Source organism: Podarcis gaigeae (genome assembly GCF_964106915.1).
Source record: "Podarcis gaigeae genome assembly, chromosome: 16".
NCBI classification, from domain to species: Eukaryota; Metazoa; Chordata; class Lepidosauria; order Squamata; family Lacertidae; genus Podarcis; species Podarcis gaigeae.
In genome coordinates, this window is record NC_139693.1 from 9,096,073 (window position 1) to 9,116,377 (window position 20,305).

General features: G+C 51.3%; 1 protein-coding gene across 10 annotated transcripts in view; it reads right to left on the bottom strand.

The window, feature by feature from the left end:
• ADAR (adenosine deaminase RNA specific) overlaps positions 1–20,305 on the bottom strand; it is a 41,743-nt gene that overhangs the window by 4,457 nt on the left and 16,981 nt on the right. For 6 of the 10 annotated variants that reach the window (XM_083715531.1, XM_083715534.1, XM_083715528.1 and 3 more), the window contains exons 2-12: positions 18,369–19,989; positions 14,534–14,726; positions 12,914–13,071; positions 10,556–10,691; positions 10,146–10,357; positions 6,402–6,558; positions 5,965–6,136; positions 4,336–4,429; positions 2,980–3,099; positions 2,156–2,289; positions 367–549 (exon numbers count right to left, since the gene is read on the bottom strand). In XM_083715531.1, the coding sequence (XP_083571657.1) occupies positions 367–549; positions 2,156–2,289; positions 2,980–3,099; positions 4,336–4,429; positions 5,965–6,136; positions 6,402–6,558; positions 10,146–10,357; positions 10,556–10,691; positions 12,914–13,071; positions 14,534–14,726; positions 18,369–19,894 (3,085 nt within the window). In that variant the 5' untranslated portion in view covers positions 19,895–19,989. The remainder of the gene's footprint in view (positions 1–366; positions 550–2,155; positions 2,290–2,979; positions 3,100–4,335; positions 4,430–5,964; positions 6,137–6,401; positions 6,559–10,145; positions 10,358–10,555; positions 10,692–12,913; positions 13,072–14,533; positions 14,727–18,368; positions 19,990–20,305) is intronic. The other 4 variants (XM_083715529.1, XM_083715535.1, XM_083715536.1 and 1 more) reach the window with 1 other exon arrangement.

The following is a 20,305-nucleotide window of genomic DNA, read 5'->3' on the forward strand; positions in this document are numbered from 1 at the left end:
TGCGCCGTTTTATTTAAAATGCATCTCTGGGTTATTTGTGGGGCCTGCCTGGTGTTTTTACACTAGTAGAATATGTGCTTTTATTTAAAATGCATCTCTGGGTTATTTGTGGGGCATAGGAATTCGTTCATATATAGTCTGGGGTCTGAGGAAAGGGGACTGGCCCCCTGCTGGAAAAGTTTACTGACCCCTGCCCAAGAGGGTCTGCATCACTTTAGCGAAGGAAGTCGCCTTTCAGACATCTTGGAATGGAGTGGGGTAGAGTAATAGGTGCTTTGGGGGGGGGGTTATAGCTGAGAAGGCAGGGAAAAAGAGAGATACGAGACCCCCACACCCAGCAACAGGGAGGATGGAGAGATCCCTTACCAAGCGTGACTGAGCGGAGATACACAGGCTGCAGGAAGTGGGAGAGAAGCGCCCCCTGCAGGCCCAACACATTCCAGCGCAGGATTTTGTCGCTGCAGGACATGGTGCGCAGGCGCTCGCCGTGCTGGATCCCGTCCCACGTTGGCACGATGTCGCTGGATTCCACCGGGATAGTGCCTTCCCCTGCAGGAAGAGAGGGAGCCAGTCGGGAGCTGCCTTTGCTGGAATGGCCCAAAGGCCACACACACCCTCACTAGAGTCCAAGGACGGATGTCTCCAGCTGCTGCTGCCAGACAGACGCTGCTGGGTCCTCAGAGAGGAGGGCATGGGGGCCAGGGCCTCTTTCAGCACCTGATGTGCTCAAAAGGTATGCCGCCTCTGCACAGAGAGGTTCCATTCAGCTGTTAGGTAAAGGTAAAGGGACCCCTGACCATTAGGTCCAGTCGTGGCCGACTCTGGGGTTGCGGCGCTCATCTCGCTTTATTAGCCGAGGGAGCCGGCATACAGCTTCTGGGTCATGTGGCCAGCATGACTAAGCCACTTCTGGCGAACCAGAGCAGCACACGGAAATGCAGTTTACCTTCCCACCAGAGAGTTACCTATTTATCTACTTGCACTTTGACGTGCTTTCGAACTGCTAGGTTGGCAGGAGCAGGGACCGAGCAACGGGAGCTCACCCCGTCGCGGGGATTCAAACTGCCGACCTTCTGATCGGCAAGTCCCAGGCTCTGTGGTTTAGCCCACAGCGCCACCCGCGTCCCCCATTCAGCTGTTACCGCGGCATAAAACAGGGCGCACCCCTCCAGAGTTCCCTGAGCATTTCAGCCTGGCTGAAATAGTGTCCTGGGCAGAGGAGCAGCCAGGGGAGCCTCGCAATGCCAGTAGCAAAACGAACAACTACAGTGGTACCTCGGGTTACATACGCTTCAGGTTACAGACTTTGCTAACCCAGAAATAGTACCTCGGGTTAAGAACTGTGCTTCAGGATGAGAACAGAAATCGTGCTGCAGCGGCGCGGCAGCAGCGAGAGACCCCATTAGCTAAAGCGGTGCTTCAGGTTAAGAACAGTTTCAGGTTAAGAACGGACCTCTGGAACGAATTAAGTACTTAACCCGAGTGGTACCTCTGGTTGTGAACGGGATCCGTTCCAGAGGCCCATTCACAACCTGAAAAGCCCGCAACCTGTAGCGCTGTATCTGCGCAGGTGCGCGGCGCGATTTGGCGCTTCTGCGCATGCAGCAAAACCCAGAAGTAACCCTTTCTGGTACTTCCGGGTCGCTGCGGCATGCAACCTGAAAAAACGTAACATGAAGCAAACGTAACATGAGGTATGACTGAAAGGGGCTTGCCCACGAGACACTGACGCAAAAACCATGCGCAACACTACGCAACAGAATGAAAAGACCACTATTCCCCCGGCCTTTTCACTCCCCCTTTCCAGAATTGAAAATGGAGATGCTATATGTACCTTTCCTTGTTTAAATGTATCACAAAAAAACTTTAATTAAACAACCAATTTAAAAAAAGAGAAAAGGAACAAGCCTATAGCGCAAAAGTTACACTGCAGTTCATCACCCTTCTGTATTGCAACGGGCATTGGGCTGCATACAATGAATAGAAGTTATTGCTGCTACTGGATGGACTGACTGACTCAGTATAAAGCAATTAGAAGGCTGGAAACTGTATCCTAATAAAAACCGCGTACCAGAATACCGGGCTGCACATGTAAAAGCTGAAAAAGGGAAGCAACAAAACCCCAGTCGCCGGGCTCAGTTCCCCTGGCACTCACCATTTTCAACTTTTGTGCGCAGCTTCCCCTGCTTGGGATTCTCGAAGAGCGGCTGGTGCTGGCCTTCCCCCACTGTGTTGGCCTGGTCGGTGCAGGATTTGTCAAAGAGAGCCCCGTCCCCACAAGGTGCCGTGCTAGGGGGCAGAAGAACAAGGCACACCCCGAGAGGCTATTAAGAAATCGGTGTGGGCTGCTTTTCAGCAGGTCCCCCTAAAACAGGGCTCAAGCAAATTCTTAAAACGGCAAATTTAAAAGGCATTGAGCTAAATGGCCCTTCTAGCCCAAGAAGAGAGAAGCTCAGGTCCTACAGCCAAACGCAGAACTGCAGGCCTCTCTATCTGACCCTTGGGCAGTTCCACCTCCCTCACAGAGCTCGCTGGGGGGCAGCAGCCTTGGGCCTTTTCTGCGGCAGCCCCCAAGCTGCGGAATTCCCTCCCGAAAGAGGTGCGCCTGTCACCTTCACTAACATGGTTTTCATTGTGTGCTGCAGAAGCACCTCTTTGGCCTGCCCTTTTGACACTTGAACTGTGTGTTTGGGGGGACCCCACCCTGCGACTGCGACTACAATTTGTTCTGAACTGCTCTTTAAATGGGACCTTAAGGGGAGGGGTAGGAAATAAAATCAACGTCACACTGTCTGCCTGCTGTGAGGAACAGTTATTTACCCCTGCCCAACTCTCCCCTTTGCTGTTTTTGTGGTTCCCCGCTAGCTCTTTCCCCGTGTTGCATTCAACATCCCCTGCAAAACGCAGCACAATCAGGCACACACACCCCTCAGCCATCATGCACCGCTGTACGCGGGTCAGGCCCCGGCTGGTGCTCACCTGATGTACAGGTGAAAAGTGATGTCGTCTTTGATCTTCAGCTTGCCATCCTCCAGGGGCTGGAAGATGCTGTCTTCGGGTGCCGAGGGGTCAAACTTCATGAGCTCTGTGTAGAGGAACCTGGAATAACACCACCACAATGTGAAGCGACGCCTGGTCAACCTTCTTGGCCTTGGGACCCCAGTGTGGTGTAGTGGTTAAGAGCGGTAGTCTCGTAATCTGGTGAACCAGGTTCGATTCCCCGCTCCTCCACATGCAGCTGCTGGGTGACCTTGGGCCAGTCACACTTTTCTGAAGTCTCTCAGCCCCACTCACCTCACAGAGTGTTTATTGTGGGGGAGGAAGGGAAAGGAGAATGTTAGCCGCTTTGAGACTCCTTAAAGGGAGTGAAAGGCGGGATATCAAATCCAAACTCTTCTTCTTCTGCGCATGTTTACTTGGCCGTAAAGCCCACCACAGCAAGGCTGACCCCCTCCCCCCCAAGTAGGACTGCAATGTTTAATCAATCAGTTGTTTGGCTGCCGTTTGGGCTTTCCTTTCCCCCTCCGGCTACTTTTATAAATGCTTTTTAAACAGGTTTGTCGTTTTGAAATTTTAATGCAGGCTTTGGGAGGCTCTGGTGGCCTCAAAAGTGGGATGTGTTATAATCTTAAAAAATGATGAAAAGGTGCTTCAAACGACCAGGAAGCAGTTTATAAAACACGTGTGCAACTACTGTATTTTTCACTCTATAAGACGTACCGGACCACAAGACGCACCTAGTTTTTGGAGGAGGAAAACAAGAAAAAAAACATTCTGAATCTCAGAAGCCAGAACAGCAAGAGGGATCTCTGCGCAGTGAAAGCAGCAATCCCTCTTGCTGTTCTGGCTTCTGGGATAGCTGCGCAGCCGGCATTCGCTCCATAAGACGCACACACATTTCCCCCTACTTTTTAGGAGGGAAAAAGTGAGTCTTATAGAGCAAAAATACAGTATTTCATGGTGTTAGGGTTTCACTGTATATTTCATCATTTTAAGGTATCATTATACATACTTGCCAATCACCACCCTGTAAAGAGGGGTAGACAGCGAAAGAGAAAAGGGGTTGCCTCACCCTCCACCAGCCTCTCTGTCCCCTCCTAAAATATTATATCTCTCAACAGAAAAAAACAAGTTCCTCACCCCTGTGTGTTACAGATAAAGGTTGCCATCATTAAATATTCCATTCATTCACAATATTGCTCACAACGACCTGCAAGGTAGGACCAGTGCCTAGTATTCTGTCCTTGAACAGGGGCTGGGCACTCAACACATGCCCCATTCTGGGCAGACCTCTTCTGAATGGCCTTGCTTGGCTTCCCGTTTCCGCCTCCTCACCTTATGAAACCCCTCCTGGAAATGATCTCCGCATGACAGTCATTGACCGTCTCCCCTTTCAGGCTCAGCTCCTCCCCTTTCACACAGCGATTCCCTGAGAGGCAAGGAGAAAGAAAGCGGTCAGGAAAACACTGCATTAACAGACCCCGCGCGAAGGGCTTGGTGTGGACAAAAGGAGAGCCGAACCTGTTTACTTCCAGGTGGTTGTTGTGTGCGTGTTTTTTTAACAACAGACCAAGGAATCCTTGGCGGTTTGCTGGGACAAAGAGTTGTCACTCGCGAGCCACCACTGAATTTGAGCCTGCTGTAGAACCTGATGCCGTGCTACAGCTTACGTAACGCACTCCACAAATCCACCTTGAAAAGCTGCACGATATGGACTGCGCTTGCAAAGCCACGTTTTACAATGAGAGCAAATCTATACGGATTGGCCTTCTGCAGCAGCTGAATTGCATTCCGATTGTTCTAGCCCCTCTTTACTCATTTATTTATTTATTAAACAAAAAGGCGACCGAGACCAGTTTCCAATTTCATTCTGGGTTTGATTTTAAAAAGCAGCAGAGCGTATTTGGAACCAATAGTGGGAGGAAAACGCTCTTTGTGGAAGAAAAACCACCCAAAACGTAGGGCACTTATTCCCAGAGGAATAGGCAGCCAGTGGTTTGTACAGGGTTTCCCGTGGCACCCATACGCCCTTCCATGTGCTGCCCCTATGGTCGTGAGGAGATGAGTGCAGCTGCCCTTTCCTCCACTGAAAAACACATGGAACTGAAGTAAGAAGTTGAAAGTGTGATAACTCTTCCCCATTTCCTCTTCCAGCTTTATGGGCTTTTCAAAGCTCATTTTACTTCAGCTGGATCTGATTTCACTCAAGATTCCATTAATAGAAGAGGAACAAGAAGGCGGGATGTCTGCTTATTCCATTTCCATCTGGCTTTTCTTGGGGGGCGGGGGTGGTGGTGGAGGGGAGTGTAGGGGATGGAGAGCGAAGTGACCTGAGTGGGTGGTGTCCAAAAATAATCTGCTCCCCATGACCTTAAAGTATTTGTTTAGAGCAGGGTTTCCCAAACTTGGGTCTCCAGCGGTTTTTGGGACTACAATTCCCATCGTCTCTAGGTCAGGGATGATTGGAATTGTAGTACCAAAACTGCCAGAGACACAAGTTTGGGAAACACCAGTTTAGAGTCACTTAGGTAAAGGGACTCCTGACCATTAGGTCCAGTCGTGACCGACTCTGGGGTTGCGGCGCTCATCTCACTTTATTGGCCAAGGGAGCCGGCGTACAGCTTCCGGGTCATGTGGCCAGCATGACAGAGCCGCTTCTGGCAAATCAGAGCAGTGCACAGAAACGCCATTTACCTTCCCGCCGGAGCGGTACCTATTTATCTACTTGCACTTTGATGTGCTTTCGAACTGCTAGGTTGGCAGGAGCAGGGACTGAGCAATGGGAGCTCATCCCATCGCAGGGATTCGAACTGCCAACCTTCTGATCGGCAAGCCCTAGGCTCTGTGGTTTAGACCACAGCGCCACCCGCGTCCCTTAGCCATGGCTAAACGGAGCTTTTAAGCAAGATTCTTCCCAGATCCAATATGAGCAATCCCCCTGCCTGGACCAGCAGTGTCTCTTACCTGTTCCGATGCTCACCACGACCCCCAGGCCCTCTTGCCCTCGCCTCATGATGATGGCGGCCAGGATCTTGCGCCCGAGCAAGCTGTGCTGGATACGCGCGGTCAGGGTGTTGAACCGCTGGTGGCTCAGCATAGCGATCTGGTCGTGGAGTGTGCTTCCGCTCACGGGGAGCTGCGAGGTGGAAGAAGAAGAAGGGGAGGCCGGGAGTTTTCACAGCCGAAGAACAAGGCCCAGGTGAGAGGGCAGAGAAGCAAACTGCAAGGAAGCCCCTCCGGATATCGCTGGACTTCAACTCCCATCAGCCCCAGCAAGAATGGCCAATGGCTCAGGGTGATGGGAGAGGTAGTTCAGCAACATCTATGGGTCCAAGGTCTTCCCGTACCCGAGATGGCCCATTAACAGCGAAAGGAGAAGCAACCAAGGGTGGCAGTGTTACCTCTGTGATGGTCAGCCCTTCGGAGTTCTCCGCCTTCTCTGTCTCCCCGATCAGAACCCGGAGTGCTGCGTCGGCAGCCTCCTGCTTGCCTTGCTTCTTGCTGTGCGCCGTGACGGCCGGGAACCAGCGGCCGCCCACTTTGGCTTGGAAGACGAATCTGCCAGGAGGAAAAAAAGCCAGCAGAGAAGGTGCAGGTTCAGTAACCAAGGGGCCCTGGGTGAGGTTGGCGCTATAAAATCAAGAGCCCCAGCAGGAAAACAATGCACAGGAAGAGCTTGAGAGAGTTGGAAAGGTCAGAAAGAATGCAGCAAGCTTGAGTAAAGCCCAAAAAGTGGCTGGCTGGGTCCTAACCCCCCCCCCCCACCTTGTTCTGTTTTTAAGATTAGCCTGCTAAGAGGCTGCTGGACTTCCACCAAGCAGGCTGGATCGCTACATCTCTCCGAAGGGGACACCTGAGGGCGTCCAGGTGTGGCTGGGTTCCCAACGGCCAAGCCGACTGGGACGGATAGGTGTTGGAATCCGAACCTCATCTGGAGGGCCTCAACAGGTGCCCCATCCTCAGTGTACGGTCCAGGGCAACCATGTGGTAAATAATAATTGTAATAATAATTCAATTTCTTGCCATAAGGTCCCAGGGCAGGTTATAACGATGTAAAATGCAATATTTAAAACAGTTTGGGAACCAATTATAGCCACAAGGACAGAGCAGGGCATATTAACAGGAGAAAGTGAATCGAGAAACGTTCTTTAACAGGGGCATCCTAGAAAGCTGGATGTAAAAGGACTTCTTCAGGCAGCAGAGACAGAACTTGCTTCTGCAGGAGGGGGTGACGGCCACTGACTTGGATGGATATAGACAAGGATTGGACAAATTAATGCAGAATAAGGTTATCAAAGACCACAATAATAAATAAAATAAAATAATAATAATAATAATTTATTTTTTATTTATTTATTTATACCCCGCCCATCTGGCTGGGCCTCCCCAGCCACTCTGGGCGGCTTCCATAAAAACCAAAAATACAGTAAAATATCACACGTTAAAAACTTCCCTGAACAGGGCTGCCTTAAGATGTCTTCTGAATGTCAGGTAGTTGTTTATCGCTTTGACATCTGCTGGAAGGGCGTTCCATAGGGCGGGTGCCACTACCGAGAAGGCCCTCTGCCTGGTTCCCTGTAGCTTTGCTTCTCGCAATGAGGGAACCGCCAGAAGGCCCTCGGCGCTGGACCTCAGCGTCCGGGCAGAATGATGGGGGTGGAGACGCTCCTTCAGGTATACTGGACCGAGGCCGTTTAGGGCTTTAAAGGTCAGCACCAACACTTTGAATTGTGCTCGGAAACATACTGGGAGCCAATGTAGGTCTTTCAAGACCGGTGTTATATGGTCTCGGCGGTCGCTCCCAGTCACCAGTCTAGCTGCCGCATTCTGGATTAGTTGTAGTTTCCGAGTCACCTTCAAAGGTAGCCCCACGTAGAGTGAATTGCAGTAGTCCAAGCGGGAGATAACCAGAGCATGCACCACTCTGGCAAGACAGTCTGCAGGCAGATAGGGTCTCAGCCTACGTACCAGATGGAGCTGGTAAACAGCTGCCCTGGACACAGATTTGACCTGTGCCTCCATGGACAGCTGTGAGTCCAAAATGACTCCCAGGCTGCGCACCTGGTCCTTCAGGGGCACAGTTACCCCATTCAGGACCAGGGAATCCTCCACACCTGCCCGCCTCCTGTCCCCCCAAAACAGTACTTCTGTCTTGTCAATCTGTTAGCCGCCATCCATCCTCCAACCGCCTCCAGACACTCACACAGGACCTTCACTGCCCTCACTGGTTCTGATTTAAAAGAGAGGTAGAGCTGGGTATCATCCGCATACTGATGAACACCCAGCCCAAACCTCCTGATGATCTCTCCCAGCGGCTGCATGTAAATGTTGAAAAGCATGGGGGAGAGGACAGAACCCTGAGGCACCCCACAAGTGAGAGCCCAGGGGTCTGAACACTCATCCCCCACCACCACTTTCTGAACACGGCCCAGGAGGAAGGAGCGGAACCACTGTAGGACAGTGCCCCCAGCTCCCAGCCCCTCAAGACGGTCCAGAAGGATGTTATGGTTGATGGTATCAAACGCCGCTGAGAGATCCAGCAAAACTAGGAAACACAATGGCTATTCTCTGCCTCCACAGAGGCACCAGCTGCTGAAAACCACATTAGAGGGTTCCCCCCTCCTTTCTTTCCATTTCCCTCTTTTTCCTTCCGTTCCTTTTTATTTTAGATTTTAAAAAGTGTTTCTTTCATTCCGGTGCATTATAACAACACACCTTGCATTGAGTATGAACTTTCATATATCTGTGGACAAGTATCCAGAAAATAGAAGATGATGATGATGATAATACAAGACATACCTCGGGTTACGGACACTTCAGGTTGCGTTTTTTCAGGTTATGGACGCGCCAAAACCTGGAAGTACCAGAACGGGTTACTTCTAGGTTTTGGCAGTCACACAGAAGCGCTAAATTGCGCTTTGCGCAGAAGCGGTGAATCGCAACCTGTGCGTGCGCAGACACGGCGCTGTGGGTTGCGAACGCTGCAGGCTGTGAACATGCCTCCCACACGGATCACGTTCGCAACCCGAGCGTCCACTGTAATAATAATGAAAACCACAAGAGAGTTTCTCTTGTGCTTGGGTCCTGCTTACGGGCTTTCCCTTGTGGCTTATGCCTGACCACTGTGAGAACAGGAGGCTGGACGAGAGGAGCTGCTGGCCTGATCCTGCAGCCAGAATCTTCTTATGTTTAATGGCCATCCGGCCTACAGCAGTTCCCTAGTGGACCAGGAGGACTTATCAGCGATGCAGGCGAGCCCTTTTCATTACAGAAGTTCTGTGGCTCAGCAGCGGAGCTCCTGCTAAAAAAGCCAATGCAATTCTGGGCTGCATCCATAGGAGTATAGCATCTAGATCAAGGGAAGTAATAGTGCCACTCTATTCTGCTCTGGTCAGACCTCACCTGGAGTACTGTGTCCAGTTCTGGGCACCACAGTTCAAGAAGGACACTGACAAACTGGAACGTGTCCAGAGGAGGGCAACCAAAATGGTCAAAGGCCTGGAAACGATGCCTTATGAGGAACGGCTAAGGGAGCTGGGCATGTTTAGCCTGGAGAAGAGGAGGTTAAGGGGTGATATGATAGCCATGTTCAAATATATAAAAGGATGTCACATAGAGGAGGGAGAAAGGTTGTTTTCTGCTGCTCCAGAGAAGCGGACACGGAGCAATGGATCCAAACTACAAGAAAGAAGATTCCACCTAAACATTAGGAAGAACTTCCTGACAGTAAGAGCTGTTCGATAGTGGAATTTGCTGCCAAGGAGTGTGGTGGAGTCTCCTTCTTTGGAGGTCTTTAAGCAGAGGCTTGAGAACCATATGTCAGGAGTGCTCTGATGGTGTTTCCTGCTTGGCAGGGGGTTGGACTCGATGGCCCTTGTGGTCTCTTCCAACTCTATGATTCTATGATTCTATTCTATGATTCTATGCTTTGCACACAAGACTCCAGTTCCCCCCGGGGTCTCTCTGGTTAAGAGAGATTAAGCAGCAGGGCTTGGGAAAGATCTTTAGACAGAACAGCCCCTGCCAGCCAGAAGGTGACAACGAATAGGAGACTAAGGGCCTGGGCTTTGTTTTCTATGTTCTGCAAGTTACACAAGGAAAGAACCCTCTGGCTGGCTGGGCAGAGCGCCGCTGCGCCTACTCACTTGGGGTCGTGGGGTGGCCCAGTCTGATTGATCAGCTTGAACTCGGCAGCAAAGCCATTGGCCCGGGCGTACTCCAGGAGGCCACTGACTGGGTTGGAGTTCAGGTACTTAATCAGCTCGCCGACACCCTTAGCGCTCGCGGCTTTTGTCTCTTCCAGAGTTGCAGGCTGGACGCCAGGCACATCCGCAGGCTGGTCGCCCTGGGCCTCTGTCTGAAAAAGTCGCCAAGGAAACAAAGAGAGAAAGAGGCTGATGAGGAGGCTGGAACGAGGCCAGGAGACCTGTTTCTGTTCTCATTTTCATGGTGTACTGAGCGTTTTTCATATTGTGATTTTACGTTGTGAACCGCCCTGACATCTATGGGTATGGGGCGGTCTATACCTTTAAGAAACAATAAACAACAAGGATACCTGTTCAGGTAAGGTGCTGGTGTCCCCAGTGAGGCCCCTCATGGCGGCCTCGGCGGCCATCTGCTTCGCACCCTTCTTGCTGTTCGATACCACGGCAGGGAAGACGCGTTCGCCCACTTTCACGCAGTACTTGAACCTGATCGAAGGAAAAGGGGAAGGCAGGGAGTTCATGGGCTTATTGAGACTGAAGGTAGATCAGACAGAAAGTGGTTGCAGCAGGAAGGCAGGTGGGGTCTGGGTCATTTCCAGAACCCCCACGCCCTCTGTACAGAAAAAGGAGAGGAAGCCTGTTTTCCCCCCAAACCCCAACCCCCCGTTTCTTGATTTCAGTTCCTTTTATATAGACAAACCACTTTAGATAAGACAGAGCCAATATCTTCCTCTGCATTTTTTGCATAGCCCAGCACACTGCTGAATACTATAACCTAGACCAAGCTAGTCAAATATTATAACCTAGACTGTCCCCCTTTGAGATAACTGCTTTTTTTGGGGGGGGGCAAAGACAAGGCTGATTCCAACCTACCTCAACCTGTGGCCCTCCAAAAATTGGAGGCCTACAACTACCATCATCCACGACCTGTTTGCCATGCTAGCTGGTGCTGATGGGAATTGGAGTACAAAACACCTGGAGGGCACCCGCTTGACGAAAGCTGGTTAGTGGGCTGGGTGCTCTCATAAGCTTTTGCCTCCAGATGTGGCTGAGCTACAGTCCCCATCATCCCTGCCCACAAGTCATGCTGGCTAGAGCTGATAAGAACTGTGACACAGCCACATCTGGAGGGCCAAAGTCTTCCCACACCTGCCCTAGTGAATGCAGGGGGGCTCAGGAGAGGCAATTAAAAGAGATTTAGTCAGGCCTCTTGAAGCAAGACCTCCAAGAATGTTTTTGATCTTTAGCAGTGAGCCCTGAGAGCTTTGTATCTGTCAAGAAACAGAACCCAGGGCAAAAAAACCAGAAACATTTTTGTTAGGGATCGTAGGACAAGACCTGCCAAGAAAAATAAAGAACTTATTTATGTATGCTACAACAGCGGCAAGAGTCTTGTTGGCACAAGGACGGAAGAATGAGGAAATCCCAACGAAAGAACAGTGGCAAGGAAAATTGATGAGCTATGTGGAATTGGCAAAACTGACATATAAACTGCGTGAAAAGGACAACAGTGACTTCAAGGAAGAATGGGAACTTTCTACAAATTAAAAGACAACAAAATGATCTGGACTCCTTGGCAGGTTTTGAATAGACAGCTACAAATTTATTAGTTAAACACATGATAGATAAAACAAAAAAATTCCTTCCAGTAGCACCTTAAAGACCAACTAAGTCAGTTCTTGGTATGAGCTTTCGTGTGCATGCACACTTCTTCAGATACCATCTGAAGAAGTATCTGAAGAAGTGTGCATGCACACGAAAGCTCATACCAAGAACTGACTTAGTTGGTCTTTAAGGTGCTACTGGAAGGAATTTTTGTTTTGTTTTGACTATGGCAGACCAACACGGCTACCTATCTGTAACATGATAGATAAATCAAGGATATGTACGATTTTATAATATGCAGAGAATAATATGTGCAAAGAAATCAGAGAGGGGAGCTGAGGGAAGTCCTTGGGGGGGGGGGGGAAATAATGTGATTGATTATGTGGACTGATATTTTGTTATGCTGAAATTGTTTAATAAAAATAAACAGAAACGAGGGCACTGCTGAACCTCAACCTGCACTGGCTGCAGCCAAGAGCAGCAGGCAGCAGCAGAAGACCCCACATGGCCATGTCTTGGCTTGCCTTTCGCTTGGAGCACAAGGAGAAAAGAGAAGTTTTCCCAGTGGTGATGATGTGCGCGCGCGAACATCCTCAGGGACTCTTGCAATAAATAAACAAGCCCTCCCTCCACCCCCATAAAGAAAGGTGGTGCCTGTTTCCTCGTCTATTCCCCAGAGAGCAACAGGTTATTATTATGGTGCTGGAGGAGACTCTTGAGAGTCCCATGGACTGCAAGAAGATCAAACCTCTCCATTCTTAAGGAAATCAGCCCTGAGTGCTCACTGGAAGGACAGATCCTGTAGCTGAGGCTCCAGGACTTTGGCCACCTCATGAGAAGAGAAGACTCCCTGGAAAAGACCCTGATGTTGGGAAAGATGGAGGGCACGAGGAGAAGGGGACAACAGAGGACGAGATGGTGGGACAGTGTTCTCGAAGCTACCAGCATGAGTTTGCCCAAACTGCAGGAGGCAGTGGAAGACAGGAGGGCCTGGCATGCTCTGGTCCAGGGGGTCACGAAGAGTCGGACACGACTAAACAACAACAACAGGGCCTTGCCACGCTGCGAGCTTCACACGCTTCTGAACGCGAGTCGCGACCTACTTGGGATCGTGGGGAGGGCCATCTTGAGAGAGCAGCTGGAACTCGCAGACGCTCCCCGACTTCTGTGCGTATTCCATCAGGGCGCTGACGGGATTCTTCCCAGAAAGCACGTTCAGCTGTTGCGTTGTAGACAAAGCCTCTGACTCTGTCTGCTCAGGCTGGGGAGGGAAGGAAGGAAGAGAGGAGGAAATAAAGAAGGGGTTGTACCAGGACGCTGCAGAGTGGGGCTCTTTCTGCTGTTTTGTTTCTGTATCTCTCTCACTGAAGCGCCATGTTGGTTTGGCAACTCGGGTGGGGATGGGGGCACCAATGGGAAATTATGCTCCTGGTGTCCAGAAGAGGAAATAAATAATAATAATAATAATAATAATAATAATAATAATAATAATAATAAATTAATTTTATTTATACCCCGCCCTCCCCGGCCAGAGCCAGGCTCAGGGCGGCTAACACTAGTAAAATTACAGTAAAAAACAAAAAAGAAAATCACAATTTAAAATACAGGTTAAAATGCAATTTAAAATGCAAATGAAAGGATGGCTGTAAAAGCCAGCTGACCACCACTCAACAAATCTTCCACTGACCCCAACTTCTCCCCAGAGGCAAAATTTTGGCTCACAGGGCTGCAGTTTCAGGCAACCTAGCCTGGGGGAGACCCTCCCCCACTGACTAGCCTGTTGCAGAACCCCAGGGGCTTGTGGATAATTTACCAGGTGGTGGGGGAGAGACTACAGCAGGGGCGGGCAGACATCAGGCAAGTCAGATCTACTTTGCTGTTTACTACAACCCCACAGTCTGCCAACCAGAGTCAGGTGCGAAAGACCAACAGTGAAGAATTAAAAGGACAGGTGCCTCTGACCTCATGCTCATGACCTAAGGATCTATTTTCAACAGTACTGAACTCTGCTCAAAATTCTTTCACACTCGAGTCCATACCTGGCTAGCTTTCTTCATTTTTGCAGCCTAATTTAAGGAGGTGGGGGGGAAATCATTTTGCTGTGGGGTTTATTGACCAATTAAACTTTTTATTGCACTAGCCATAGGCCACGGATGGCATCATTCAGAAGGGGAACAAAAACAAAAAACCATAAAAATCATTGGGCACCACACATACAATAAAACCACGGTCATAGCTACTAAAATTATTTGTTGCATTAAATAGAATAGAATAGCAGAAGATTCTCAGGCAAGAGGTGCCAAATTAAATATCCGATTCCCCTTTTTTTCCCCTTTGCAGTTGTTATTTTGCTGTTGTTATCACCAAACAACACCCTTTCTGGGCCTCCCTCTATGCTGCTAACCTTGATGACTATGTTCTCCACTGACAGAGGCAGCATTCCCAACAATCGACTAAAAGGTGTGTATATACCACAGTTTCTCAAGAAACATCAAAATGGTTTACAACATCCATTAAGAAACAAAAACCATTACCCCCCCCCCAAAAAAAACCCCTAACACAGTTCTACAACCTAATTATTACGATTCAACAAGAAGCTGGGGCACTTCCATTGTGAGATAATAAATCAATATGGAAATCGGATTGTGGTGGAGCCGCTTTTCAGCTCCAGAGAGCTCCACTTTCGGTCCCTGCCTGCTACTGGGGTGGGGAGCCACTCTCACCAGTTCTGCTTCGCTGAGAGAACTGTCCTCATATAAGGATTTCTCCAGCTCCATGCCGTCCTCCCCTTCGTGCTCGACTTCGCGCAAGAGGATCTTCATGGCGTGGGCGGCTGCTTCCTGCTTGGCCAACTTCTTGCTGCCTGCTTCCGCTGGGGGGAACCGGCGACCGTCAATCACCGCCTGGAATTTAAACCTTGACCAAAACACACAAGGTACAAAACGGTGAGGATGCGTGCTAATCAGTGAATCTGGCGCCATTATTTATCACATTTATGTCCAAGGAGCTTCAAGGCAGTGTATGTGCCCCCCCCCCCGACACCCAATTTATCCTCGCAGTGATAACCACACAATTAGGCCTGGAGAGTGTGTGATTAGCCCAGCGGACATCCCAGATGAGCACGGATTTGAGCCTCGGCTTCTATGGTCCCAAGTCTGATGCTGACAACTACAGAACACTGGTTCTCCTTTCCAAGCCCTCTGCCTCTGCAAATAGGTTTTCTTAGGAAGGAGCTATTGATGCGGGTGGCGCTGTGGGTTAAACCACAGAGCCTAGGACTTGCCAATCAGAAGGTCGGTGATTCGAATCCCCACGACAGGGTGAGCTCCCATTGCTCGGTCCCTGCTCCTGCCAACCTAGCAGTCTGAAAGCACGTCAAAGTGCAAGTAGATAAATAGGTACCACTCTGGCAGGAAGGTAAACAGCGTTTCCGTGCGCTGCTCTGGTTCGCCAGAAGTGTCTTAGTCCTGCTGGCCACATGACCCAGAAGCTGTACGCCGGCTCCCTCGGCCAATAAAGCGAGATGAGCGCCGCAACCCCAGAGTCGGTCACAACTGGACCTAATGGTCAGGGGTCCCTTTACCTTTTTATTGGTGCAGCACTTACACCAGGGGTGGCAGAACCAGCACTCGAGCATTGGCAATGCTGGCCAAGGCTGTGGGGAGCTGGGAGTCCCAATGAAAGCTGGAAGGCCAGAGATGTCCCCCACCACTGTCTTGCGCCTTTAGAGAACTACTTCCTCCTTGCCTGATCTGTGGGCACAGCAAAGGTTGTGGGGCATGCTCTAAAAGCTTGCTAGCCAGCTAGGCCTCTCTGTTCTAAGGAACAGAACCCTTAGAAGAAACCCAGCACTCTTCTGTGGCTGTGCGCTGCCAAGATGAAGAGGCTGAAGGCCCCCCAAAGCTCATCGACCCAACCCGCCGCAATGTAGAAATATCAACATGCGGTTCCCCCGTCCGATTTGAAACCATACTGGACGCTGCTTTGAGAACGTGCTAGCAGTTCTCTTTCAGGGAAGCTGGACTGCCGTTGCAGATTTTCTCTTTGGAGGAAGTCCCATCCCACCCCAAAAACTAAAACTCCCAAGGAACCTAGTTTCAAACTGTGGCAGCACTACAAGGAAGACAAGGAAGAAAAAGGCCTCAGCTGATGGTGGCAGGTGCTTGTTGGGCATGGGTAGACAATATAAGGCCTACCCATGGATCCGGTCCAATCGCCTTGTAAATCTGGCCCGCGGATGGTCCGGGAATCAGAGTGTTTTTACGTGAGTAGAATGTGTCCTTTTATTTAAAATGCAGCTCTGGGTTATTTGTGGGGCATAGGAATTCTTTCATTTTCCCCAAAAAACTATGGTCTGAGGGACAGTGGATCGGCCCCCTGCTGAAAAAGTTTGCTGACCCCTGTTGTTGATGCTTGTAGGGCCGAAGGTAGGGAGCCCAACAGTAGGTGGCGCCACCCAATTTCTGCTTTGCCACAGCCACCCTCCCTGCTGAGATCTACAAGGGCAACCCTGAGGCTGAGTGGGAGGAAGCCGACAGGCAGGGCAATCCTCTGCAACGGGTGCAAGAAAGAGGGGCAGGCAGGTGGGAGCTGGCTGAGGGGGCAAAATGAGGTTGGCAGGGCAAAGACCCATACGTTCAAGTGGACCAGCCTCCACTGGCCCAGGTAGCAACAGAGACTACAGAACCAAACACCCCATAGCGGTTTCAAGCGTCCTCACAGCTTGTCTTTCCCCGCTCCTTTGCTTGGGAAGAATCTGCTCTCGTGGAAAAAAGTAGGCCAATTTTCCTGTCTAGCGGGTCTATTGATGTACCAGAGGGTGGCACACACACGCTGCTGGTGCCTAGAAAAGGCAGGGAGTGAGACAGAAAGAAAGAAAGAGACTCGTGCGTCTGTGTGTTTCTAAAAACACAGTGGCTATAAAGAGCAGCCAAGCAAGAACGTAAAAATAAAATCCAACCCACCCAACTGTTCAGAGCGATGTGCCAGAGGGAGGGAAGAGGAACGCTCTGGGTCCATCCCCCGTCCCCCCACATGGCAACAGATGCTCCCTGCCAGAAGCAGACAGCGTGGAACTCCTCCAGCCATACAGGAACTTATGGGGCATAATATTTGCCTAGTGCAAAACTACTAATTAGCCACACAGCAGGCTTAACCCCCCCCCCTTTGGAACTGCAGCTGAAGATTTGCTATTCTAAAGCCGAGGTGGAGGACCTCAGGCTTGGGGACCAAATGTCACCCTCCAGGCCTCTCTATCTGCCCCCCAGGGCACCTCCCAGGCTACATCCCCCTCCCCAGGCTGATCCCCCCCCCTTCCATGCACCCTCTTCAAGTGCTTTTGTCGGGACAGAATGTGCCTTTGAACTTCAGCAATGCTTCTTGCTCGCCTGAATTTTGTGGGTAGGTGGGTGTAGAAACTCCCCGATTTTCACATGCCTTTTTCCTGCTCACTTTCACCTCTGGCTTCACCCACCGCTTGCACGTGGCCCCAGGAAGACTGCCCATGGTGGAATGTGGCCCCCTTGGGCTGAAAAAGAGATCCCCCACCCTCCGCTCTAAAGAGGACCGCAGAGCTCATGCCAAGCACCACTTTTCAAATTTGGAGACAGAGAGACACAGAGAGAGAGGAAGGAGAAATACATTCACCATGCAGGTGGCTTGGTTCTCCATTTTACTCTCGCTTAGCGGAGTCTTCCTCCTTCCCCCTGAGGCTTTCGCTGCCTGGCAGTGGGAAGCGATTCTTAAATTGCAAGTGGCTGTTTCGCAGGTCTGAAGGAGGAGATGTAGCAAGCAGAAACGAAACCTTCCTATTGCTGCCCATTCATGCTCGTTCCTCTGTCCTGCGCTCCCCAACTTCAGAGCCCTGAAGGTGGAAACCGATCGCCACACACGACGATCAGGGTTTCAAGACCAGCATCTCAGCGTTATGCGGAGTTTTTAAAAGACGGCGAGTCCTTGCTCCAAACTAAATTTAGACGGACTTGGGGCTGTGGGACATTATTAGAATATTCAGCAGAGACTGCTGTGTCATCACTCGAATTGTTAATATAAGAAGAATGTGTTTTGTAAAAGAAAGAAGGAACGAATAGAGAGTCCTGCATTTAAAGTGCTAAAACAAACAGTCTTTCTTTCCTTTTTAAGGGAAGCCTTGATATATATCTCATCTGCCTGCTTTATTAAGCGGCTTTTGTAACCTACGGGGCACAGCAATACGCAAAAGCAGTTGTGAAAGGAAGAGGGGCAACACACAATCTTAAACCAGCTGTAATCACACTAGCATTTTAACCAAATCACATCTCTCGCTTTAAAGAAAACTGCTCTTTTTAATGTCTGCTGTGACTTGTACAAGCCGAGGCAAATGCATTGAAATGTAACCTGAGCAAAAGTAATCCCCTTCTCCAAGAACCTATCTTCTCAGAGAAAACTTTTTAAAAACATATTTGCCAATGACCTGCACGGTCCGAGACAAATGCATAAACACCGAGCAAGCGCAATCCCCTTCCCCAGTAAGAACAACCCCCTCCCCAGAAAGAGCTCCCTCTCCCTCTCCTCTCTTACCGTGGCTCGTGTGACGGCCCGCTCTGCTTCAGCAGGACGAACTCGCAATGCTGGTACGTGTACTGGGTGTATTCAATCAAGCCGCTGACGGGGTTCTTCTTCTGGCACGCCATGAGCTTCTCCAAGGGAGTGCACAGGAAGGCCGTGTCGAACTGGGCCGCGTAGCTGGGGGAGAGCGGGGACTCCATGATGCACCGGGACTCCTCGTCCTGGTTGTTGATGGCATTCAGGTCCTCCGGGATGTCGTCGGTGGCCCACTTGCCGTTCTCGAAGTTGTCGTAGTTGGGGAACCAGTGGTACCGGGGCCTCTTGCGAGGAGGGGGGGCCGCCGCCCGGGGAGAGCAAGCGTCTCCCTGCTCCGCTGGCTCCGACGACACCTGCTGCCCGTTCTCGACGTTCTCCTCCTCACTCTCTAGAAGCGGCGGCGGTGGCGGTGGAGGAGGAGGCGGGGAAGGGGAAGGAAGAGGAGGAGCTGGCAAGCTGGCGGGCAGCTCCGGTTCCGTGCACGGGGTCGGAGGCTCGGGGTCCGGTTTTGGAGCAGGGGCGGCCATTTCCCTGACCTCTTCCGCCTTCTGCTTGTTCTGCATCCTCTTGCGCTTGTTGTCCGTAAGGGACCACTTGGGGGGGTTGGCATTCTCCTTGCACACCTCCCCCAGCTTCTCCAAGGACAGCAGGGTGGAGTTCACGTTCCGGGCCTTAGAGAGGCCGATGTTTTTGGCAAGGTCGTGCGCCGTCGAGTCCGCGACGCTGAACAGGTAGTTGCAGATCTTCTCCCTGACCTCGGCCATGGCGGCGGAATCGGGATAGTCCTCTGGGTCAGAGGCAGAGCTCTCTTCTCCTCCTCCTCCAACCCCAGGAACTGGGAATCGGCCCTGGCCCCTCTGGCCGGCGGAGTTCCCTTCTCTCAACGCTCCCTGGGGCCTAGGGCTGTCTGCTAACCTCCACAACGGAGGGTGCTCCCCGATTTTGCACAACTGCCCTCGCGTAAGAAGCCTGTAGAGGTGATGATTGACCTCCTTCTTCTGCACTTCGAGTTTACGGGCAAGGCAGCGGGCAGATTCGGCCTCCCCAGGTCGGAGCTGCCCCAAGATCTCCAAGAGCCGCTGTTCAACTCCTTGGCCGGAGAGCGTCAGGTGCCGTAAGTCTCTGATGAGCCCTTCAACTTCCCTCCTTGTACTGCCGCTGTACCTCGGCCGGGGGGGCTGGGGAAGCTGCTTCTGCTCCTGCCAGCTACTGTTGCAGGGAAGCCTCCTGGCTGCGCCCCAACTGCTGTGCTGGGAGTTCTGGGGAGGTGAGAAGGTGCCTGGACCTCGGCGGTAGCCCTGGTACAGTTGGGGTCGCTGCGCCCGGGGCTGCCACAGCGGGGCTTCGGCGAGCTGCCCGTTTAGGAAGAGGACCTGCCGCTGCCGAAAATCCTCGCCTCCCTGCGGGACAAGAGGACCGTTAAAGAAAGCTGGGTTAGAGAGGCCGCTATGTTTTGGGGGCACCTGATCTGAACCTCTGCCTCGAGTGACACCTCTGCTCATAGCGTGCTGCTGGGGCGCAGGGCTGGGGGCGGGCACATGTGCACCAGACGAGAGGCAGCTGCGGCTTGCTCTCACGGGGGCTGCTGCGCAGAGGCCTGGCAAAGAGAAAACAAGAGAACAGGGCACGTTTCAGACCTTGGATACACGCTCGGGGGAGCCGACGCAGTTCTACCGAAACCAGTCCCTCTGCCCCAGTTCCCAAAAGACAACACCTGACGACGGGAAGAGGCTCCTGTCAGATACAGTGGATGCCTCCTGTACAGCTACTGAAGACCTGCGCTCCCTTATCAGAGGAAGAGACTGGCTTAAGGTACCAAGGTCAGGGAAGATCTACAGATGAGCCTGGGATGGAGAACGCGTCTCCCAGACACAGTTCAACGCAAGGTATGTTCAGATTCAGGGTTTCTTGGG